Source organism: Chrysochloris asiatica, unplaced genomic scaffold, assembly GCF_000296735.1.
Source record: "Chrysochloris asiatica unplaced genomic scaffold, ChrAsi1.0 scaffold00036, whole genome shotgun sequence".
NCBI classification, from domain to species: domain Eukaryota; kingdom Metazoa; phylum Chordata; class Mammalia; order Afrosoricida; family Chrysochloridae; genus Chrysochloris; species Chrysochloris asiatica.
Window position 1 is genome coordinate 12,577,974 of NW_006408554.1, and position 25,509 is coordinate 12,603,482.

General features: G+C 35.3%; 1 protein-coding gene and 1 pseudogene across 2 annotated transcripts in view; one reads left to right on the forward strand and one right to left on the reverse strand.

Moving 5' to 3' along the window:
- Window positions 1-320: 320 nt before the first annotated feature.
- MYBL1 (v-myb avian myeloblastosis viral oncogene homolog-like 1) overlaps window positions 321-25,509 on the forward strand; it is a 37,985-nt gene continuing 12,796 nt past the window's right edge. For both annotated transcript variants that reach the window (XM_006860042.1, XM_006860043.1), the window contains exons 1-10: window positions 321-340; window positions 783-888; window positions 2,331-2,402; window positions 8,371-8,463; window positions 9,701-9,921; window positions 13,268-13,442; window positions 15,015-15,089; window positions 16,193-16,297; window positions 17,636-17,869; window positions 20,230-20,598. In XM_006860042.1, coding sequence (XP_006860104.1) covers window positions 321-340; window positions 783-888; window positions 2,331-2,402; window positions 8,371-8,463; window positions 9,701-9,921; window positions 13,268-13,442; window positions 15,015-15,089; window positions 16,193-16,297; window positions 17,636-17,869; window positions 20,230-20,598 — 1,470 coding nt within the window. The remainder of the gene's footprint in view (window positions 341-782; window positions 889-2,330; window positions 2,403-8,370; window positions 8,464-9,700; window positions 9,922-13,267; window positions 13,443-15,014; window positions 15,090-16,192; window positions 16,298-17,635; window positions 17,870-20,229; window positions 20,599-25,509) is intronic.
- On the reverse strand, window positions 10,963-11,619 carry LOC102818975 (annotated as a pseudogene).

Genomic DNA, 25,509 nt, shown 5'->3' on the forward strand with positions numbered 1-25,509 from the left:
ACATCACATCAGGAGACCTCTGTAATACTGTTTTCTTATCCAAGATTGTGGTCTGAATGTTTTTCCATTTGTTCTAGTGTTTTGCCATTTACTATATCTTGATCTTGTACTTTAAAATATTATTTATAAATATTTTGGCTTTTAAGAATTGTGGTTGGTGTTGCTAATGAATCATTTCTGCTATTGTATTTTTAACTGGCTATGATTTGTATTTTGCTGTTACCATTCATTTGAGTCCACCGGCCACTCTGCAGGAAAAAGATGAGGCTTTCTTTTCTAACAAAGATTTGCAGCCTCAGAAACCATAAACAAGATTGTTAATGGTCAAACAGAGTCAGTGGCACTTAACAGCAATAATTTCTTAAGCGAATTATTGTTAAATGTTTCTAATAGGTTCTCCTTCCTCCGTTTCTCCATACTCTTGCCAGAGATTTTTGTAAAACATAAATAAAATTGTATCTTTCATTCCCTTACTTAGAATACTTTAATTCTTTACAACTTCAGAATAAGGTTTATATCCTTTGACATGATATTAAGATTATGATTGACCTTTGGTTACATATTCAGCTTCATCTCTCTAATGCCAGTGAGTATTATAACTTTTGTACATTGTATGACTTAATTTTTTATACTTTGAATAATACCAAAAATGGATTATTGCCATTTAGTTTGAATAGCTTCTTCAGTCATACCTGCATACATAAATTGGTTCAATGATTGAACTCAAAAATTCAAATAAAATTCTTGAGTTCACGAATTGTGCGTGTGTTTTGTTTTTAAAGTGAGGATGAGGATGATGATCTACAGTATGCTGATCATGATTATGAAGTACCACAGCAAAAAGGATTGAAGAAACTTTGGAACAGAGTAAAATGGACAAGAGATGAGGTAATTATGTGACAAGCTTTACTAATTTCATTCATGTATTTATTAACAGTCAGTAGTTTAAACATACCACCCGTCCCTAAGAAACCCTTTACCAGGGTTGCTATGGGTCGGAACTGACTCAATGGCACATAACAACAAAAACAATAAATGTGAACTACACCCTAAAACAAAATTTCAGAAAAGTTATCTATCACCAACTTGAAAAGTTTTTTTCAGCCACAGAAGTGTTTTATTCTTCAACCAATAACAGGTTGATGTTGGCCTTGACAAAAACAAGATAGTGAATGGGGGGAACTTGTAGCTTCAGTCCTTCCAAATTTAGTGATTAGATGTGAAATAAGAAATGGAGACATATATAGATAAAGGTAAGTCAAAAAGTATTGCTACTAGGGTTCCAGTTTCTAGGTGCATGAATTTATTCCAAACAAAATGTGTTTAAACATGTCTTTGTGATTAGTGGATGCCTATAAAAGTTTTTTCAGCAATATGTTTGTCTTATACTTGTTGGGGTGCCTTCATAAAAAAGGCTATTAAAAAAAAAAGTGTTGCATGATGATCAACTAGTTCAAAGAGTTCCATGTTTCTACCAGTCTTTTAAGCAATATCGAAGCTAATGAAGATGAGTGTCTGAATTGTAACCAGGGATAAGTCTTGGGTTTACCAGTATGATCCAGAGAGCACATGGCTTCCAAGGGGATCTGCTGGGCCAGTTAAATTCAAGACAGATATTTAGCCTAGAAGGTTATGGCAATTATTTTTGGGAATTTGAAAAGGGGTATCTTGATAGATTTTCTAGAAGAACACAGGACAATCACAGGAACTTATGAAGAATTAATAAGAAAATAGAATACTACGTTGGTGAGACAAAGGCCAGGAATGTTGCATTGAGGAATCTTTTTTCCATCATTATAATGTTCTTGCTCATTCTTCGAGGATGACAAAGGCTTTCTTATGATATTTTTATTGGGAAACCTTACCCCATCGTACAGTCTTGCTCTTGCCTCTTCAGACTGTTTTGCTTTACAAACTCAGCATTTCAACAAAATACTATTTGAGTTCCTCCCTCAAAGATGCCAAAATTGCCATTTTGACATTGTGTAAATTGAAGAGTATAGCACTCTTCTGGTAAGGGTTGTTGTTGTAGTTAGGTGCCATCGAGTTGGTACTGACTCATAGAGACCTTATGCACAGCAGAACGAAATACTGCCCGATCCTATAAGGTAAGAGTTAGAGACATGGAAACACCACCTTTAGAAGTGTATGGGCCTATGTGGAAGGTATGGCAAGAAACAGTAGCTTCACATTTTGATATTTTTGTTTAATAAAGGTTGCCATGATTTTATAGCAACATTTTTTTTTTTTTTTTTTTACTTACCCTCGTATTTGAGGTAAGAAAAATGGTGTAGGGAAGAGCCTTCTAATTTTCATATCTGTGTTAATAGGATGATAAGTTAAAGAAGTTGGTAGAACAACATGGAACTGATGATTGGACTTTAATTGCTAGTCATCTTCAAGTAAGTGAAACATCTTTAATATGGCTGATTTAGGCTACTCCACTTGGTTGAATTAGCTGATATAAAAAAATGTAAATGTTTATGTGTTTTAGATTTAGGTTTCCTTCTCTATTGTTCTTATGTGCCTATAGTTGCTAATGGCTTAGCAAGTCTTAATTTTCTAGTTAGACCTTTATCTAGAAGCCTTGACAGGATTATTAATCTAAAACAAAGATATCATATTTGAATAAAGCTTTATAAATATTTGCTGACATGTATTGAAATATTTTGAAAGAAGCCGAAAATAATGAATTATTTTGAAAGCTAATAACTGCCGAATCAGAAGTTTTGTTAAAAAAAAGCTTGTCATATAAGACATACATTTTAAATTGTTATTGATTTTTTTAAAATTATGATTACTGTTCACCATTTGCTGTCCACATACTATTAATGTAATTTTATAATTTATAAAGTATTATCTCACATATTTTTATTTGTTTTTACTATACTGTTGGTAGTTAGAGAAAATGTTTATATATGGATTTTGATGTTGACTACTTTGGGTTTTAGAAACCTAAAGCAATGTTCTTTTCAAATTTTTTATATATATTTTTTTATAACATAACCTGAAAATGAAGACCAAATACCAAAAAGAGCAAAGGTTTTAGAGTCAGTCTGAATTTCGAGATTTCAATACTATCACCTGTTTGATCTTAGAAAAATTACTTAACCTCTTTGAATCTTAGCTTCTTTATTTATAAAAGAGCTTGTTTGTATTAATGTTGTGAGAATCGGACACTTGTAAATAGAAGCGAAATAATTATTAAGAAGAGTTATTTACACTAACGTTGTCAGTATAAAATCAGTGGTATGAAACAAATGAGATTAACACATGCTCCAAGAATATTTTTTGAAGGAAGTGTGATGGCTTTAGATGGGATGGGCACTGACTTACAGAGCTAAAAGGAAGAAGCTCCGTATGAACAAAAGTCATTTGAATTTTATTGGGACACAAAATAGAGCCATTGGTTGACAAAGTATTTACATGTATCCCTTTATATCTGCTTATGTATGAACTAGTCCTTTGTATTAACTAATATCTTTTAAAATTGCAAATCATTAATGACAGGTTCTTGTAAATAGAAGTGAGCAGAAATAAACTAAATTAAGGCCTTATTCAGTAATTTTGGGGGTTTAAAATGTTTGTAGAACCCTCCAGGAGTGGGGGTGGGGTATCCATTTGCTCAGGTATCCCCTCTAGTTACCAGAATGGAGGTGCACAGTCAGGGAGAGACCAATGAACAAAGAAAAAAAAAAAAAAAAAAATCCACACCTGTATCTCCTTGGTTCTGTCAGGCGTTCTTGGCTGCTCTGATCCTTCCCCGACTTGTTTTCTCCCAAGATGGCGGCTCAGGAATAGCTGAACGTCTTGAATTAGAAATCAATGGATTTCTTGATTCTCTTGCAAAGTCCCCTAACTGTAAGCCTTCCAATCCTCTAAATATTCTTTTATATGCGGTTCAGAGTTCCAGCACCATCCCTTGAGCCTGCTTGGCCCACTATTCTGTGTTGTTATTGATAGAGCTCCTCACTACACATCTACCCTCTCTGCTATCTTGATACAATCAAGGAGGGTTCTACTACGCAGGCGCACAGATCTCCTCGAAATTTAAAGTGACAGTTTCGACATAAAAACAAACTGCCACCACTCGTCTGTCTGTCGTGCTGTGGTGGCTTGAGTTGCTGTGATTCTGAGGGCTATGCCACCGGTATTTTAATAACCAGCAGGGTCATGCATGGTGGACAGGTTTCAGATGAGCTTCCAGACAAAGACAGACTAGGAAGAAAAAGTGACGAACTACTTCCAAATCGTTAGTCACTGAAAATCTTATGAATAGCAGAGAAACACTGTCAGATACAGTGCCAGAAAATGAGCCCCTCAGGTTAGAAGGCACTCAAAATGCAACTGGGGAAGAGATGCCTCCTCAAAGTCGAGTTGACCATGATGACGTGAATGTAGTTAAGCTCGTGGAAGAAAAGCCCACAGAACCTCATTTGCTGATGGGGCACAACTGAAAATGAAGGCATTGAAAATCGGAACATGGAATGTATGAAGTATGAATCTGGGAAAATTGAAGGTTGTCAAAAATGAAATGGAACGCATTAACATAGGTATTTTAGGCATTAGTGAGCTGAAATGGACTGGTATTGGCCATTTTGAATCTGACAACCACATGGTTTACTATGTAGGAAATGACAAATTGAAAAGGAATGGTGTTGCATTCATCAAAAAGAACGTACCCAGATCAGTCATGAGATACAACGCTGAATGTGATAGGATAATATCCATGCGCCTACAGGGGAGTCCAGTTAATATCACTATTATTCAAATTTATGCAGCAACCACTAAAGCCAGTGAGGATGAAATAGAAGAATCCTACCAAGTTCTTCAATCTGAAATCGATCAAACATGTAATCAAGATGTATTGCTCATTACAGGTGATTGGAATGCAAAGGTTGGGAGCAAAGAGGAAGAACTAGTAGTTGGAAAATATGGCCTTGGTTATAGAAATGATGCTGGAGAATGCATGATAGAATTATGCAAAACCAATGAGTTGTTCATTTCAAATACCTTCTTTAGCTAGCATAACAGACGGCTATACACATGGACCTCACCAGATGGAACACATAGAAATCAAATTGACTACATCTGTGGGAAGAGAAGATGGAAAAGCTCCATATCATCAGTGAAAACAAGGCCAGGGGCACACTGTGGAACAGACCATCAATTAGTCATATGAAAATTCAAACTGAAACTGAAGAAAATGAAAACAAGTCTACGAGAGCCAAAATATGACCTTGAATATATCCCACCTGAATTTAGAGAGCATCTAAAGAACAGATTTGATACATTAAACACTAAAGAGCAAAGAACAGAAGAGTTGTGGGATGATATCAAGATTATCATACGTGAAGAGAACAAAAAGTCATTAAGAAGACAAGAAAGAAGGAAAAGGTAAAAATGGATGTCAGAAGACACTCTGAAACTTGTTCTCCAGTGTAGAGAAGCTAAAGCAAATGGAAGAAATGAGGAGGTCCAAGAGCTGAACAGAAAATTTCAAAGATCAGCTCGAGAAGATAAAGCCAAAATTATAATAAAACGTGAAAATATTTGGAATCAGAAAACCAAAAAGGAAGAACACACTCAGCATTTCTCAAGCTGAGGGAACTGAAGAAAAAGTTCAAGCCTCAACTTTCGTTATTGGAAGATTCTCTGGGCAAATTATTGAATGATGCAGAAAGCATCAAGAGAAGATGGAAAGAATACACAGAGTCACTGTACCAAAAGGAAATGGTTAATGTTCAACCATTTCAAGAGGTACGATGTGATCAAGAGCCAGTGATACTCAGGGAGGAAGTTCAAGGTGCATTGAAGGAATTGGCAAAGAAAAAGGCACGAGGAACTGATGGAATAAAAATGGAAATCTTTCAAGAAAGTGAGGTGGCACAGGAGGCACTCACTCATCTTTGCCAAGAAATTTGGAAGACAACTATCTGGCCAACTGAATGGAAGAGATCCATCTTTGTGCCCATTCCTAAGAAAGGTGGCCCAACGGAATGCAGAAATCGTTGGACAATCTATTTGATATCTTAAGCGAGTAAAGTTTTGCTAAAGGTAATAAAGAAACAGCTACAATCATACATCAACAGAGAACTTCCAGAGGTTCAAGCTGGATTCAGAAGAGGCCGTGGAATGAGAGATATGATTGCTGATGTCGGATGGGTCTTGGCTGAAAGCAGAGAATAGCAGAAAGATGTTTACCTGTGCTTTATTGACTATGCAAAGGCTTTCGATTGTGTGGATCAAGACAAGCTATGGACAACATTGCGAAGTATGAGTATTCCAAAACACTTAATTGTACTCATGAGGAATCTGTACTTGGACCAAGAAGCAGTTGTTCGACCAGAGCATGGGAACAATGAATGTTTTAAAATTAAGAAAGGTTTGCAACAAGGTTGTATTCTTTCACCAAACTTATTCAACCTGTATGCTAAGCAAATAATCCGAGAAGCTGGGTCTATGAGAAAAACGTGGCATCAGGATTGGAGGAAGACTCATTAACAACCTGCGATATGCAGGTGATACAATCTTGCTTGCTGAAAGTGAAGAGGACTTAAAACATTTACTGAGGAAGATGGAAGATCAAAGAGCACAGCCTTCAATATGGATTACATCTCAATGTCAAGAAAACAAAAATCCTCACCACTGGACCAATAAACAACATTGAAGTTGTCAAGGACTTCATTCTTCTTGGATCAACTATCAACACACGCGGAAGCAGCAGTCAAGAGATCAGATGACGAATTGCATTAGGCAAATCTGCTGCACAGGAACTTTTTAAAGTGTTGAAGAGCAAAGATGTCAGCTTGAGGACTAAGGTAATGCCTGACCCAAGCCATGGTATTTTCAATAACCTCATATGGATGCGAAAGCTGGATAGTGAATAAGGAAGATCGTAGAAGAATTGATGCCTTTGAATTGTGGTACTGGAGGAGAATATTGAAATTGCCATGGGCTGCCAAAAGAACCAATAGATCTGTCTTGGAAGAAGTGCAGCCAGAGTGCTCTTTAGAGGCCAAGAAGGTCAAACTTCGTCTCTCATACTTTGGACATATTGTCAGGATGGAACAGTCGCTAGAGAAGGTTATCATGCTTAGTAAGATGGAGGGTCAGAGAAAAAGAGGAAGACCCCCAACGAGATGGATTGGCCAGGTGGCAGCATCAATGGACTCAAGTGTTGCAACAGTAGTGATGTTGGTCCAGGATCGGACTTTGTTTTGTTCTGCTGTGCATAGGGCCGCTATGACTCAGTGCCAACTCAATTGCACCTAACAACAACAACAAAATGTTTGTACATCAGGTTTTTTTTTTTTTTTTTCTATCCTGGTAAATTCCTTTTCCTTTTAAACTTTGACAAATAATTGAAGCATAATGTACAAATTCTATATAGATATGCTTAACATTTTCTTGATACTTTAAGAGTTACCATTTAAAAATATCCTTTTAATATTATGTTGTTGTTGTTGTTTAGTGCCATCGAGTCAGTTCCAACCCATAGTGACCCTGTATAGGATATCTGAGGAGCACGAATCACTAACCTTGTGGTTCAAAGCAACTTTGCGGTCCAGCGCATAAACCCACAGCATCAAACTAATATGTTGTTGTTGTTGTTAAGTGCCATCAAGTTGGTTCTGACCCATAGTGTTCCTGCATAGGGTTTCCCAGGAGCAGCTGATGAGCTTGAATCGCCAACCTTGCGATTCAAACTGACTTTGCAGTCCAACACATTAACCCATAGCTCCACACCAGGACTAATAGTGTCTAATAGTGCCTTTGAGGGCTCTTTTTAAATTGTATAGAGTTATGTAATACTCTGCTATATGAATCCATACTACTGTGCTATTTGAGTTTGTATGTCTGCTTTTTACAATTTTCTATTTACTTTATTTCTCAAGCTTATTTATCTCCATTTCTTTATGGCAGTATCTGTATACTGGCTTTGTTACTTGCTGTATTATAACACAGACTCCTGGTATGGTGCTGTAGAATAATCACTGTACTGGGACTCACAAGGTTGGCGGTTCAAACCCACCAGGTGCTCCTTGGAAACCCTGTACAATGTTATTAAGAATTGGAATCACCTCTATGGTACTTAAGAGCAACAACAACATATTTTAACACACAACTTAAAGATACATACTCAAATTTCAAATATATACTGTTTTTATTTGTAGTCTAAGCATTACTTGTGGATTTAATTTAAAAATGAATTGGTACATAGGCATTAAATAGTACATGTTTAAAGCATGTTGTCAAATGCACTATTCTTAAAGACTTGGTTTTTAAAGTTAAGAGACATTAGATTTGGACTGGCTTGCTTTCTGAAAGACAATTTGTTCAATAACTAAATTCTCTAAATTCTTTTAGAATCGTTCTGATTTTCAGTGCCAGCATCGATGGCAAAAAGTTTTAAATCCAGAACTGATAAAGGGTCCCTGGACTAAAGAAGAAGATCAGAGGGTAACATGTTCATGTTTTTTTATGGATGTACTAACTTTTTTCTTCCTACTATGTTGTTTATGACACATATATCTAAATCACTTTGATTTTGTTTTCTGGCGGCTACTTGAATAAATATTGAATATTCAGTATTTTTAAATGTTCTTTTCTGATTTAAGTTAAGTGTCTTAGGTATTTAGCCTTTTCTTTCTGAGAGTTTGATTTGCAGAAGAAAAATAACCTTGCTTAGAGCTTAGCTGGGCAACATTCAGTGCACATTATCATGTCAAAAATGGAATGAACTTTTTAAAAAGGGATTTGCATTTTAGTTTTACATCTGGTAAATTTTATTTTTACATGTAATAACTTGACATGTAGAGAAGCCATTTCCAACTTTTTCTCTTGATCAAAGTAGACCCGCAAATAAGATCCAAGCATTATGTATCCAAAGGATTTGGTGATTTTTAAACCAAGGTAATTTATATGTACTATAAAAGTCTGAAAAGAATGGGAGAATTTCTGTCCTCCAGTGGGAATTGCTCTTGAGTTCATGCCCTTTATGGCATACAAGTTGCTAATGTAATTGGAGGAGAGCTGGAGTACCCTTAAATCCATTCAAGGTCCTGACTGATGCCAATGGTTTCTGCTCAATTACTAACTTAAAGGTTGGTGGTTGTAACTAGCACAGCAGTCCTGTCAAAGAAAGGCCCTGACAATCTGCTTCCTTAACAACTCCAGCCAAAAAAACCCTATGGAGAAATTCTACTGTTATACATGGGGTCACTATGAGTATTTGACTCAATGGTAGCAGGTTTGGGTTTTTGGTTTGTTAGCTATTATCACTCAAAGCCATGCACATGTGTACACATGTGCATAGGATCAGGACTGGTCTGATTTTCTTCAAATGTGTGTTCTGACTCTTTTTTTTGAGAAGTAGATACTTCCTACTTCCAAACTGATTTATTTGGTATACAGCTGAATTTTTTTTTTGTTAAAAATATACAAGTCTCAACACTTTTACTGTTATTTCAAATTAATTGTCTATGAAAGCAGTTCAACTTTAGTCCTTTTTGTATGTACATAATCTATTTGAACTTAGCAAATGCAGAAGGAGTATTTGTTAGTAAAATTATTTTTTGTACATTGCAATTATGAGTTTGATTTTAATGCATTTATTTAAAATAGTGTTTCTAAGTAATTTTTTTTTTTAACTCTATCAAGTTACTACTTTTTAACATGTTGTTTTTCTGTCTTTTAGGTTATTGAATTAGTTCAGAAATATGGGCCAAAAAGATGGTCTTTAATTGCAAAACATTTGAAAGGCAGAATAGGCAAGCAGTGTAGAGAGAGATGGCATAACCATCTGAATCCTGAAGTAAAAAAGTCTTCCTGGACAGAAGAGGAGGACAGGATCATCTATGAAGCACATAAGCGGTTGGGAAATCGTTGGGCGGAAATTGCTAAGCTACTTCCGGGAAGGTGCTTATATAAATGTTGATACATTTCTCTGTATTTAAATATTATCTGTATTACATTTCTGTTAAATGTATTTGTAAATCCTTCATGATGTATTTTATTTAGAGTGAAAATTTAATATTTTGAGACTATTTTAATAAATCCTGTGCTAAGGGATGTATAATTACTTTTTTTTTAACATATTTGAAAAATATGACTTTTATTTTACTAAATATCAAACACTGATTCTTATTAACAGGAAGGGAGCTAATACCACATTCTTTTCAGAACTTAAGACTTTTATTTTCGTGTCTAACATAAGGTATTATAGTCTAGATTAGCTTCTTTTTTAAAATTACAAATTTCAAGACTCTCTCATTTCACTTCTTTATCCTTTTCTAGATTTTTCATGTTTCTAAAAATGCACAACATATCAGTTGAGATGATATTTGGCTATAACAGAGTCGCATCATGGAAAGTGGTTTATTTCTCTTCCATGTAAAAGGTGGCCAGGGGTAGGCAGTGACCATGCTCTCTCTGGCTGAGCAGCATCAGGAGTCACCAGTTTGGAATGACAGTCACACTCTCAGGACACAATACGCTTTGTCGGACGGGATCTGACACCAGGCTCACTGAACATCGTGGGATACAGAGTAAACGCAGCTTGGCAGCCCAGCAGCATCAGGCTTTTTTCAGCTCGAGGAACTGCTACTCTAGTTTCCCAACACTCACACCGTGTGTCACAAGCCAACACCATGGCAGCTACCAACAGAAGTACATTGCAATTTGTGACGCCTGTAATTGAACACTGATGCACTTAATTTAATAAAACATCCAAATGTAAAGGACTCACTAGAGAAGTGTCTCTGATTATTAAAATGGCTTTTGATTTGTTTTTTTAATTCAATTCATTCTGGTCTTAATAGTACGTAACTGCTGTATAAACTTATGCTATATTTGGGAAATGTCAACAGAAATAACAAAATAGATGAACAACTAGAAGCTACAGAGCCAAATATTTGACTTAAAAACTAAGTAAGTTCATGATTAGATATGAGAGACATTTCATCTCGGAGTAGATTCTAAGGCAGCATCCTGAGTTTCCATAAAAACAAAACCTTCTGTATCAAAAGAAGAGATCTCAATAAGAGGATCAGAGTCCTCTATTTCCAAGTGCAGTGATTTCCCCTGTTCATAACTCAGGTCTGAGTTCTCTTTCATTTGAATCTCTTGCTCCTTCAACTCCAAAGGTTTATCTGAGGCTGGAGCTACAACTTCTTCATCTTCATTATCATGTAAAAAACTACAAATCATGTTGAGTCTACTGGAGGAATCAGTATCATTGATTTGCAGCCACTCTACACCACCTATGGTTTCTTCTCCTTCTTTCTTTTCTGTCAGAAGAGTTCTTGTCATGCTGAGTTTCTTCATTGTATGGCATTTGTATTTTAACACTGTTTTATTGTTGCCTTCTGCATCCACATGTTCCTCCACATCTTCTTCAAATGTAACACAGGTCCCAAGAGTGTCTTCATATTCCCCAGCAAAGACATAGTTGTCCACTTGCATAATAGACCTCACAGTGTCAATGCCCAAAATCTTGCATTTATTTTCACATTTTGAGAGAAAGTCTGAATCAATAATTCCTGACACCTCCACCAGAATCAACTGCTCGTCTTCCTCTTCCCACTCTTCATGCCTCCGATCCTCGGTCGCTGCCATGATCCCATCGCTTCTGTGCCTCCCACTTTAATCCCTCCCTCTCACTGCCTCCATCTTGAGTTATAATTACTTTTTTTTTTTATAATTACTTTTTAAATGAAACTTTTATCACAAAAAATGATAGACTTTTAGATAATATAAACATCTAATATAGTCCCCAAATCATGTTTGCATATGAGCCCCAGCCAGAAAATCTATGTACAAATCAGTTGGAATGGAATTTCAATCTAAGAGATTTCTTTTATATTGAATTCTTTGCATAAGACCAGAGAAGAGCAAATGCAGGGACTGAAGTAAACTACTGTGGAAGTGTTTTAGGAAAAATTTAATTCTTAATTGTGATACAATTCCAACCCTGGGAATATATATATATATATATATATATATATATATATATATCCATGAGGCTAAGAAATGGAATTTCCCTCAGAGGAATTATGTGCTAAATGTACTATACTTTGTATTGGTTCAAATTTTACCAAACATCACTTAATATAATAGACTGACAGCCTCAGGAAAATTCATAGCTCCATTTTATTTTATAAAAATAAAGGGAACCTTAGATAAAACAGGAGTGAACTTTCTTTCCATAGGTATATATATTGGTCTAAGAAGTGAAAAAGAATTCTGAAATTCTGTAAATTGTGGTTTGCTTTTCATTACCATGCTTATTTTTGGCTTAGACCTTTGCCCTTACTATACTCTGTCTTCAGTGTTCCTTTTTTCTGTTCTTGTATACCTGGTTCTTTCTTGTCATTCAGATTTTTGCTTTATTGGCAGCTTTTCAGAGATGCCCTTTCTCATCACCTAATCACGATGACCTAATCATGATGGTGATGGTAGCTATCTGCCACTGAGATAGTTCTGACCCTGTGTAGGGTTCCAGGGCTGTAAATCTTTAAGGGAGCAGAAAGCCTCATCGTTCTCCCTTGCAGTGGTTGGTAGATTTAAACTACTGACCTTAGTGGTTAGCAGTCCAATAATCCACTATGCCATCAGAGCTCCTAAGATTACCCTACTTGCCTACTTTTCTTATCCTATTGAAATTAGTGTCTTGCACTGATACTTTTCTTATTGTTGTTTGTTTTTCTGTTCTTTTCTCATGCCCCACTGATCTACTTCCAATCTAGAACATAAGCTTCATGAAAGCAGGGACCTCCTTTTTTGTTATCCACTACTGTATCTCTAGTGCTTATAACTTGGCTTGGCATATGAAGGCACTTATTTAAATATGTAAATGACTAATTAAGTGATTTACTTCAAGTAAAACTTAGTTTTAGTATGTTTTTATTTATTTTATTATTGTTGAGAATATGCACAGCAAAACAGAAACCAACTGTTTCTACTTGTACTATTTAATGACATTGATTATAGTCATCTACCTTCCTTTCTGAATATTCCTCCCCTATTAACATAACCTCACTGCTCCCTAAGTTTCATATCTAATCTATTGAGTTACCATTGGCAGTTCAAGTTTTTAGTTTGTTTTCATTTTAGTTTTGGAATCAGATGATTTATCTTTTTATTTTAAAAAGTACCTAATTTCATCAATTGTTAAAATTTGTTTTTAGCATTTAGTGCAATTTATACAGTGTTAAAGTTTTTGGAATCTCCTTTTGTTTTAAATTATCCTCTTTCATTTTTTTAGGACTGATAATTCTATAAAAAATCACTGGAATTCTACTATGCGAAGAAAAGTGGAACAGGAGGGCTACTTACAAGATGGAATAAAATCAGAACAATCTTCATCTAAACTCCAACACAAACCTTGTGCGACTATGGATCATTTGCAAACCCAGAATCAGTTTTACATACCTGTTCAGGCACATATTTTTAATACCTTTATTATTTAAAACATTTCTTTAGTTGCTATATAGGAAGGTTGTTTTGTTTTTTAATAGGGTAGACAGAATATATATTAAGCGGGAAATAGATATTTAAATGAGGGAAATAGATATTTAAATTTCCTAAACTGAAAACTGATTTAAATTTTCTAAGCTTTTAAACTGAAAACTGTATGTGACAAATAGCTATTAAATTTTCAGTGGCGATTTTTCTCTGTTTTGATTGATAAATATTTTGGAACAAACTCATAAAAATGTTTCCTGTTATTTATAATTTTACTTTATCTAGTTAAGAGACTTATCAACATTTCCTAATACCATAATACTTTAAAGGAACTGTGGTAGCGTAGTGGTTACAAGTTGGGCTGCTAACCTCAAGGTCAATAATTCGAAACTATCAGATGTTCTGCAGGAGAAAGATGAGGCTTTCTGCTCCCGTAAAGATTTACAGCCTCGATACCCTATACAGGGTCACTGTGAGTTGGAACCGACTTCACGGCACACCACCACCACCACCACCACCACCACCATAATACTTTAAATCTTCATTTCTGATTACAAGCTAAAAGTCACTTGTGTTTTGGATAATTGCTGAACTGCTAACCACAGAAGTATTCTTAGTTTACTGTCACAGTATCTGTTGAAATATGATAGATTATGATTGCTTTTCTAAGAAAAGTAAGAGAATTCATCTGTTTCATATCTCTACTCAGAGATTGGCAAGGGTTAGACTTAAAGAGTAGGAGATATGAACTTTGAAAATCTGTTTTAGTCTTTGCCCACATGAGTGCTTCATATTGATCAAGTCCTTCTCTGCGAGATAGGAGTACATTTATTTTGTCTTCTCCAGAAGATAGAGCAATCCTATAAACACCATATTAACATAGATATATTTGGTAGATGATCGGTAGACCGATTGATAAATCTAGGCGAAATAATTCTCACACCTCAACTAGGAGAAGTTAAAGGTCTTTCTTGCATATTTGTAACAATTTAAGAAGGAGCCTTGCTAGTGCAATGGCTAAGCATTTGGATGTTAATTTAAAATATCTGTGGTTCAAACCCATCAGCAGCTCCACAGGAAAAAGACCTGACAAAAAAATTACTGCCTAAGAGCCCTTAAGAGGGCAGTTACATTCTGTCGTATAGATTCACTATGAGTCAGAATTGGCTCCAAGGTGCACACCAACAACATAACTAAAGAACATAGAATTTTAAGGACTTGAAATTTGAGATCCCAAATTAAATTAATGTATTTTGTACTCCAAACTTGGAGGAAAGATTAGATCAAATGTACGTTTTATTTTTCAATTGCATTGTCATTTGGTGAGCTGTCAGATCATATGATTTAAAAAGTTTTAATTGCTAGAGTCTAAAAATAGAGATGTCAATAGGTGAGAAACTTATATAAATATGAATTTTCAAAGTGAATCGAGAGGTACTTTCTGAATTTTTTAATACTGATTTTTGCTAAAAAATGTGTTTTGCTTCAGATTTAAGAAAAGTATATGGTGTTACATGTAAGATATTAATGATTTAATTACTTTTTAGATCCCAAGCTATCAGTATGTGTCACCTGAAGGCAGTTGTGTAGAGCATGTTCAGACTTCTTCTGCCTTTATTCAGGTAACTTTTTATATATAAGAAAGTAAAAAAAAGGAAATGCTTTAAAACATATTTTAGAAAGTCTGTTGTTGTTAAGTGCCATTGAGTTGGTTCTGACGTACAGTGATCCTGTGTAGGTTTCTGAGGCTGTATATCTTTGTGGGAGCAGAAAGGCTCATCTTTCTCCCTGAGTGGCTGGTGGGCTTGAAACACCAATCTTGTGGTTCTCAGTCCAGTGCTCACAGTATAGAGCTACTATGCTCCCTTAGAAAGTCTAATAGTTCCTATTTCCTCATATGTAAAGCTAGGGGCTAAACAAAAGGCTGTCTGTTCTATTTTCTTGAATATTATGATATTAAAGGAGAAAGTGCATAAGTGAGTTTGGAAAATAGAAAGTACATATGTAAGGTGTTTGAAAACCTTAGTCCTTTTATTCTTTCAACTTTTGTGTTCAAGTTGCAAATGGACATATTTTGCTAAATTGGTTAGAAATGTATGTGTTAAGATTCAGTAAACATACTTAAAAGGTAAAATTTAAAATTCATGTAGATGTGTTTGTTTTATGCATTTAAATTATTATAAATCTTTTCTGCTTGATTCAAAACATTTGTCAGCATCTTTTTAGATATCAGATGGATTGTGATATTGAATATTTACAATAAAGTATTGTTCAGTCATATTGGACTACTACCCGAAAGGCTGACAATTTGAACCTACCAGCCTCTTCATTGGAGAAAAATGCAGCAGTCTGCTTTCATAAACATTAATTTACAGTCTCAAACTTTAGGGAACACTATATTCTGTCTTCTACAGTTACTATAAGTTGTAGTCAGCTCAACAGCAGTGGGTTGAAACCTTTTTAGAGAAAATTGTGCATTGTTGTTGTTAAGTGCCATTGAGTCGGTTCTGACCCATAGTGACCATGTATAGGGTTTTCAAGGAGCGGCTGATGAACTTGAACCACTGACCTTGTGGTTCAAACAGACCTTGAGTTTGAGTGCTTATCCTAAGGTGTTACACCAGGAGTCGTATTACATAGAAGAGAAAAAAAGTAAAGTTTTAATAATATTAAACCAATTATTTAAGTAGCCTTTTTTTTTTTTTTTTAATTTGACTTATTTTAGCAACCCTTTGTTGATGAAGATCCTGATAAGGAAAAGAAAATAAAGGAACTTGAGTTGCTTCTTATGTCAGCTGAGAATGAAGTTAGAAGAAAGCGAGTTCCATCGGTAAGAAATAAGCTTAGGTGATTAGATATTATCATTAGAATCTTCCATATGTATACTTTAAAAAATGATTAAATATTCTGAACTAAGATGCTTATTGAATCATAAATGTTAAGCAGATTTATGGTATAATCTTTGATTCAGATTTGTAAATTTATGTGTGGTTTACATTAGGCTTTGATAAAACTATAGACATTTTTACAATTGCTTTACTGGAAAAAATAAAGATTAAAAAAAAAAAGAGAGAGAGACATAGAGATGGACTAATGGACTCCTGTTATAGCACTGTAGGATCAGTACTGGACTGCAGACGACAAGGTCAGCAGTTCAAGCCCACAAGCTGCTCCTTGGAAACCCTATACAGGAGTGTTATGAGTTGGAATCAGCTTGACAGCACTGAATAACAACAACATAGAGATTTATAGAAACCCTGGTGCCTTGGTGGTTAAAGCGCTTGGCTGCTAACCAAATGATTGTGAGTTTGAACCCACCAGCGGAACTGTGGGAGAAAGATGATAACCCTTGAGACCCTATGTGGCAGTTCTACTCTCTCCTACAGGGTCACTGTCAGTTGGACTCTACTTGATGGCAGTGTGTTTGGTTTTAAGTAGTTGTTATTGTTGTTAAGTGTTGTCGAGTTGATTCTGACCCATAGTGACCCTGTATAGGGTTTCCACGGAGCAGCTGGTGAGCTTGAACCACCGACCTTACAGTTCAAACGACTTTGCAGTCTGGCGCATTAGCCCACAGGCCACACCAGGATTCCTTTTAAGTAGTAGCATATATAACTTGTGAGGTTTAATGAAAAAATTTTAAGCCAATTTTTATGAAATATATATGCTACATTATCTTTCATCAAAATTGGTTTAAAATTTTTTCATTAAACCTCACAACCTAAACTATATATATTTTTTCTAACTGAATTAAAAATAAAAACAACAATCTGTGAAATCCTAATGAGATAAACCAAGTATGTAAATACAACATAACGATCAAACTCCTAGAAGCTGGCCTCATCTCTACCCTTCAAACTTGATTCCCAGCACTGTAACTCAAACCTCTCTCTAGGCATACCTTTTATTATTATTTTAAAAATTGCTATTGAGTTTATTCCAACTCATGGTGATTCTATATGACAGAATAGACCACTCCCTATAGGGTGGTAATCTTTATGGAAGCAGACTGCCACCCACATCTTTCTCTTGAGGAGCAGCTGGTGGGCTCTGCAGACGAGTGCTTAGCCACTATGCCATGAAATGAATGTGAAATTTCACTTGAAATAAAAATTTATGCTTATGTTGAAAATGACAACTAACACTCATATTTCTTTTTTAACTTTAGCAGACTGGAAGCTTTTCTAACTGGTCTGGTAGTTTCCTTATGGATGATAGCATGTCTAATACTCTAAATAGCCTCGAGGAACATACAAGTGAGTTTTACAGTATGGATGAGAATCAGGCTGCGTCTGCTCAGCAGAATTCACCCACAAAATTCCTGGCCATAGAGGCAAATGCTGTGCTGTCTTCTCTACAGACCATTCCAGAATTTGCAGAGACTCTAGAACTTATTGAATCTGTAAGTTGAAAATTGTGAGATTATCAAAAAGTCAGTTTTGCTTGCATGATTTCATGCTCAGAAACTCCAGTTTAACACCACCCATTTATATATCAAGGGTTAGTTGTATGCAGTGCTTCGTTTTGCTTTGATATTTTGCAATGTATGGCTTGTATAGAATTTAAAAAATACTTAAAAAAATTTGATTGAGGTAAAACATATATGATAATCATAATAAATGTTATAGATTGTCTGATGTTGCTTATCAGATATATACCAATTTTTTTCCTCCAGTCTACAGGTCCTCTGTGTTTTTCATTTAAATGAAGTCCCATTAACCTTGTTTGCCTTTTTAAAATCTATGACGCTCATGTCTTTGTGTCATATCTAAGAACTCAGTTGTAAAATCAAGATCTTGAAGCTTTATTTCTATGCCTTCTTCTAAGAGTTTTATGGTTTTAGTTATCTTATTTAGGTCATTGATCATTTGGAGCTAATTTTTGTATACTGTGTGAGACAGGGGTCCAACTTCAATCTTTTATCTGTAGAGATCCAGTTGTTCCATCACTAATAGTTGAAGAAACTATTCTTTTCTCATTAAATGGACCTGGTATCCTTATTGAAAATCAGTTGGCTGTATATGTGTGTATGGGCTTATTCCTGGATTCTTGGTTCTATTCCATTGGTCTCTATGTTTGTTCTTATATGATTACCAGACTGTTTTGACTACTGTAGCTTTATAATATGTTTTGAAATTGGGGAATGTGAGTTCTCTTTCTTTTTCAAGATTGTTTTTGCTATTTGGAGACCCTTGTAATTCCGTATGAATTTCCATTTCTGCAAAAAGGTTGTTAGAATTTTGATAGGGATTGTGTCAAATCGATTCACTGGCATGGGTGGTATTGACATTTTAATAGATTAAATCTTCCAATCCATAGGCCATTAATTTCTTTCAGCAATGTTTTATCATTTTCAGTGTATAAACCTTTGACCTTCCTGGTTCAGTGTATTCCTAGGTGTACTGTACTCTTTTATAGTTGCTATCATGTTTAAATTGCTGCCTTAATTTCTTTTTCAGCCTTTTCATTGCTGTTATATAAAAATGCAAATGCTTTTAGTGATTTGATATTGTATCCTGTAGTCGTGCTGAATTTATTTATTATGTCTAGTAGTTTTCTTGAGGATTCTTTGATTTTCTACATATAGAACCACATCATCTGCAAATGTAGTTTATTTCTTAACTTTCCAGTTTGTGTACCTTTATTTATTTTTCCTTGTTTATAATAGCTCAGTGATGCAAGTGATGGAAGTGAGAATCTTCATCTTGTTTCTGATCTTAGAGAGAAGATTTTAGTTTTTCCTCTTGAATATGATGTTAGTTGCAGGGTTTTGTGTGTGTGTGTGTTTTTTCCCCCATATTTATCTTTTATCATGTTGAGGAATTTCCTTTCTATTCCTAGTTTTCTGAGTACCAATTAGGTTGTGTGTGTGTAGGAGAGATATGTGTAAGCAATTAGTTTTTATTATGCAAATTATAAATGTACATTTAAAGAAAGCTGAAAACTAGACAGAACTGTAAAGAAGAAAGCTTAAATTCTCCATAAGTCCAGAGTTAATAATTTGATGTCTTTTCTCCGTATGGAAATACATATATATATTATACAAATTTGCATTTAAAAAAAAACAACTCAAAGTAGCTTCATGCCATATAGACACTTAACTATTTATGGTTTTGCTTTTTTAGTTGTTTTTCCACATTATATCATGAGCACGTCTTTACTTTTTTTCTTCAAAACTTGGCATTTAATGGACTCATGGTCATATTCTACTGTATGAATTTACCAAAATTTATAAAGTCAATATACTGTTATTATTGGATATTTAGATGGTATACACCTTTTCAATGTTATAAAAAATATTTGTAAAAGGTTTAATGCAAAGTTGTGATTATGTCCTTAGGTTAAATTGCATTTCTGGTTCAAAGTGTATAAACATTTTTTAAAGGTTTTCCATATACATTACATTACCAAATGTAAAAGTTGATGTGTTTTTCTGATATAAAGTAGAATATGAAGTTTTATGATAAGCTGTGTTTGATATATTCTATGACAATAAGTTAAAATAATGTGTTTCTTGTATTTTAAATACTTTCACAATTACTTTTAGCACCTGAATTAGATGAAATATTGTTTTGGAATGCTCTAAATTGGAGTTGTAGGAAAACATAATCTACTCTTTTATAAATGGTCTTGTATTAAAAAGGAAAGCCTATTTCTACTGATAATGAGTAATTAGTGCTTTAGAAATTACCATACTATGATCAAGATCAGATTTAACCAGGTTATAGCATTAACTTTAGTTAAAATTTTAATTTATTTCAGGATCCTGTAGCATGGAGTGATGTTACCAGTTTTGATCTTTCTGATGCTGCTGCTTCTCCTGTCAAGTCCACCCCAGTTAAGCTAATGCGGATTCAACACAATGAAGGACCTATGGAATGTCAATTTAATGTTAGTCTTGTACTTGAAGGGAAAAAAAACAATTGTAATAGTGGAGACAGTGAGGCTATTCCTCTAACTTGTCCAAATGTGGCCAAGTTTAGCACTCCACCGACCATCCTTAGAAAGAAGAAAAGAATGCGAGGGGGCCATTCCCCAGGCAGTGATCTTGGTGATGGCCCTTTCAGTGATGGTGGTAACTCAGCACTAAAACACACACCGGTGAAAACACTACCATTTTCTCCTTCACAGGTAAGTAGTGTTTGTTTGTTTGTTTGTTTTTCTTTTCTTTTCTTTTTTTTTCCGTGTTCCCAGAATGTTGATGAACTAGATTCAATTAGATCTTTACTATTCTTATCAGCAGTAGTTGATAACACATAACTAAACCAAAACCCCTGCCCTTGAGTCAATTCTGACTCCCAGCAACCCTGTAAAGGGATTCTGAAGCTGTAAATCTTTATAGGAGTTGAAAGACTTATCTTTCTCCTGTGGAGCAGCTGATAGTTTTGAACCACTGATCTTGTGGTTAGCTGTCAATGTTTATCTTACACCACCACCAGTATGCATGTGAATGCTAACCTCTTATAGATCAAAAGTATAGTCGTTTCATAATGCCATTGAATTTGGTGGCATCTTTATTTTTTTTAATACTTTAAAGAGGTCTTTGGCAGCAGATTTGCTCATTGCAATATGTCGTTTGATTTCTTGACAGTTGCTTCCATAGATGTTGATTGTAGATCTAAGTAAAATGAAATTGTTGACAATACCATTCTTTTCGGTGTTTATCATGAAGTTGCTTATTGGTCAAGTTGTGAGGATTCTTGTTTTCTTTGTGTTGAAGTGTAATCCATACTGAAGTGTGTAGTCTTTGATCCTCTTCATTAAGTGCTGCAAGTCCTCTTTACTTTCAACAGGTTAGGTTGTGACACCATAATATTACAACTTGTTAATGAATCTAACTCGAAGCCTGATACTGTGTTATTCATATAGTCCAGCTGCTCAGATTATTTGCTTGGCATACAGATTGAATTAGTATGGTAAAAGGATATAACCCTGATGCACACCTTTTTTTATTTTAAACCACACAGTTTCCCCTTGTTCTGTTCAAATGACTGCCTCTTAGTCTATGTACAGGTTCTGCATGAACACAATTAAGTGTTGCAGAATTCCCATTCTTCACAATGTTTTCCATAATTTGTTATGACTCACAACATAGACAATAAAACACAAGTGGACATCTTTCTGGTATTCTCTGTTTTCATCCAAGATCTGTCTGACATCAGCAGTGATATCCCTTGTTCTATGGCCTTTTCGGAATCCAGCGTGAATTTATGGCAGTTCTCCTGCAACTGTCTTTGATTTATCTTCAGCAAAACTTTACTTGCATATGATATTAATGATGTTTGGTAATTTTTGCATTTTGTTCAATTGCTGTTCATTTTAGTAGCCTATGATTTTTAGTGCTATAGAGGATTGAAAATCTTTTTAAATTTTTGTTTTGGTGAATATACATAAAACAGTATATACCATCTGAACAATTTCTACATATACAGTTCAGTAACACTGATTACATTCTTCAAGTTGTGCAATTATTCTTATTACCTAAGGGGGCTTTTGAGATATATAATTTCATACCTTTATAATGATCATCAGAGACCTGGTGCGGTGCTGTAGGATCAGCACTGGACTGCAAGATCGGCAGTTCAAACTCACCACATGCTCCTTGTAAACCCTATACAGGGTAGCTATGAGTTGGAACCTGACCCAATGGCACTTAACAACAACAACAACAATATAAGTATCATCAGTAAATATACCCAGAAAGAGAAAATGATTTGCCTACAATTATCTAGTGACAGAGTTAAGACTGAGATCTAGTTTCCTGACTTACTATTAAACAGATATACCTCAAAGGTACTGGTGTAGTGCTGTAGGATAAGCCCTTGGCCATAAGGTCAGTTTGAACTGCAAGGTCGGTGGTTCAAACTTACCAGCTGCTCCTCAGAAACCCTATACAGGGTCACTATAGTTGGAACTGACTAGATGGCACTTAACAAAAATGATGACCTCAACATTATAAAGAGATTTCAGCTGGGTAGAGTAATTTAGATTTTAGTCTACCTGTTGAGTTTTCCTTCTTAATGTACATTGAAAGAAATAGACTGCTCATTGTTAGACCATGTGTTAGTGTTTTCTAGTGATATCATAGTTCTCTTGTATTAATGTCCCCGGGCAGCAGATGTTTATATTTTGACAAATAGTACCTCTTATTTCATAATATCTTTCTTACTGAACACTTGCTGTATGCTAAATAAACACTTTTTGTACAGCATTGCCATTTTTTTTTAATCCTCTTTTAAAATACTTCACGAGGTAGATGAAATGAAATCCAGAGTTGGATTTCATTCCTGAACTTGTCCAAAGGAGTGGATCTTCTTAATACAGGTTAAAACATTTTATGCAGTGAAAGCATTGGTATATTGATCTATTGTTGAGGGTATGTTTTGAACCTGCGAAAATGAGGAGTATCAAGTGTGCAATTACTGTGATATCCGAAAATTGTGCCCCCCATGCTTTAGAGTATGCCATTTATGTAAACTATAATGTGAATAGTGTGTTCCCCTATACTATCCCCCAAGTGGTAAAGCAGCTTGGACACATTTGCAGAGTTTTGTGTTGGAATTTTACACACTAGCAGTATTCACTATTCTCCCCTACCCCAAACCCCAACAACAAGCAGTATTCACTATTTTTTTCCCCAGAAGTTCCTTCCCCCCTTTTTAAAAATTTTTTATTGTGAAAATGTCAGAGTACATTGGTTTTCCATTCAACAATTCATATGCATTTTGTCTTGTGACATTGATTACAATCCCTCCCCACAATGTAGCAGCGCTCTTCTCACTTCTCCCTATGTTTACTTTTTCTCTTTGTCCTTTCTATCCCTCCCTGCTCTTTGCACTTTATCCCTGTGCAAATGCTGCCATTTGATCTTGTACAATGGTTGCTCTAGGGAGTACATATCTCCCTTGTGTTATTGTTTACCTTACAGACCTGCCTATTGTTTGTGGCACTGTAGGTTAATGCGCTGAACTTCAAAGTCAGTTTGACCCGCAAAGTCAGTGGTTCAAGCCCACCAGTTGCTCCTCGGAACCCTCCCCATACAGGGTTGCTATGGGTTGGAACCAACTCAACAGCATTTAACAGTAACTACAAATTGTTTGACTTAAAGTGAAGATATGGGGAGTATTCAATTATTGTTGAAGAGTAAATTCTCAGGTGAAAAATGGTTGGGAAGGCAGGGTGTGACTATAAAGGACTTTATCCAAGTATAAAGAGCTTGTATTAACTTGTAAATAATGGGCTACTGCTGCAGGGTTTTAAGAGTAATTGATTGCTAATCTTAGGGTTAAGTAAATTACAAATATTAGAGTTGAGTAAATTATCATAGAGCTGCAAGTGATGAACCTAAAATTCATTCTAGGTGTTAGTAGCTTTGAAGCAGTTTTCACTTCTTTATACCACTCCAAGGAGTTCTGGTAACACTGTAATATAAGCACTGGATTGCGCACCACGAGGTTGGCCCTTTAAACCAGCTGCTCCGTGAAAGAAAGATGGGACTTTCTGCTTCTGTAAAGATGTAAAGCCTCAGAAATCCTATACATGGTCATGCTATGAGGCAGAAGCAAGTTATACCACTACTTCTAATCTATTGGCTATGAAAATAAGTATTTCACAATTGTATGTGAGTTATACTCCAATGAGTAACTATACTTTAGGAAATAGACTCTGTAATATCAATTTTGTCTGTTCAAAGGTCCCATACTGTGCTTGATTGTGCTAGGCAAACTTGCCAGCTATGTATCTTTTCAGAAAAGTATTATTGTTATATTCTGAACTCATAGTTGTTATTAGATCCTGTCCTGTCAGTTCTGACTCATATGTACAACAGAATGAAACACTGTTGGTCCTGTGTCATCTTCTCAGTTGCTGCAAACACTGTGTCTATTCAGCTTGTTGAAGGTCTTCTTTTTTGCTGACCCTCTACTTTACCAAGCATGATGTCCTTCTTCATGGACTGGGTCTCTCTTGATAACATGCACACAGAAGTTTCAGCCTCCTTCTATGGAGAATTCTGACTCTACTTCTTCCAAGACAGATTTTTTGTTCTTCTGATAGTCCTTTGTATTTTCAGTATTCTTCCCCCAATACCATAATTCAAAGACATCAATTATTCAGTCTTCCTTATTCATTGTTTAGTTTTACCATGGGGATGGTAAAAAGACCATTGTTTGGGTCAGGTGCACCTTAGTACTCAAAAGTGACACTTTTGCTTTTGAACATTACAAGAGGTCTTTTGTAACAATTTTGTCCAGTGCAATATGCCCTTTGATTTCTTGACTGCTGCTTCCATGATCCAAGTAAAATGGAATCCTTTGAAAATGAAATCAAAGTGTTCTCATAGAAGAAACCATTTCAGATTGCTTAGTAATAACAGCTAAAAAAATTATTTGTGTGTGTGAGTAGTTTCAGGGTTCCTGGTGGTCTAATGGGTTAAGCATTGGGCTACTTACTGAAAGTTTGGAAACTCACCAGCTGCTTTGTGTGAGAAAGATCAGGCAGTTTGCTTCTGTAAAGATTTCATAGCCTTGGAAACCAACCCTATAGGGTAATTCTACTCTATCGTATTGGGTTGCTGTGAGTCACAAACAACTCAATGACAGTGGGGTTTTTTGGTTACAGATAGCTATTTGATACTGTTTTATTTTAAACATTTCGCATTGTGTTTTGCAACTTTTGATTATTTTTTGAACAACTGGTTTTTGAATGTCATGTGGCACTGTAGGATAATTACAGGACCGTTAATCACAAGCTCTTCAGTTCAAACCTACCAGCTGCTCCTTGGAAACCCTATACAGAGTCGCTATGGGTCTGAATAGACTTGACAGCACTTAACAACAACATTATGTGCCAAACACTGTTTTAAGAGTTGGAGAAGAAGTAATGAACAAAGCAGACAAAAATTCCAGCACTGTCATCCACCATATAAATAAGAAAAAAGAAAAGAACCACATGATCATATTGATTGATGCAGAAAAGGCATTTGACAAAATCCAACATCCATTCCTGATAAAAACACTCAACAAAATAGGAATTGAAGGGAAA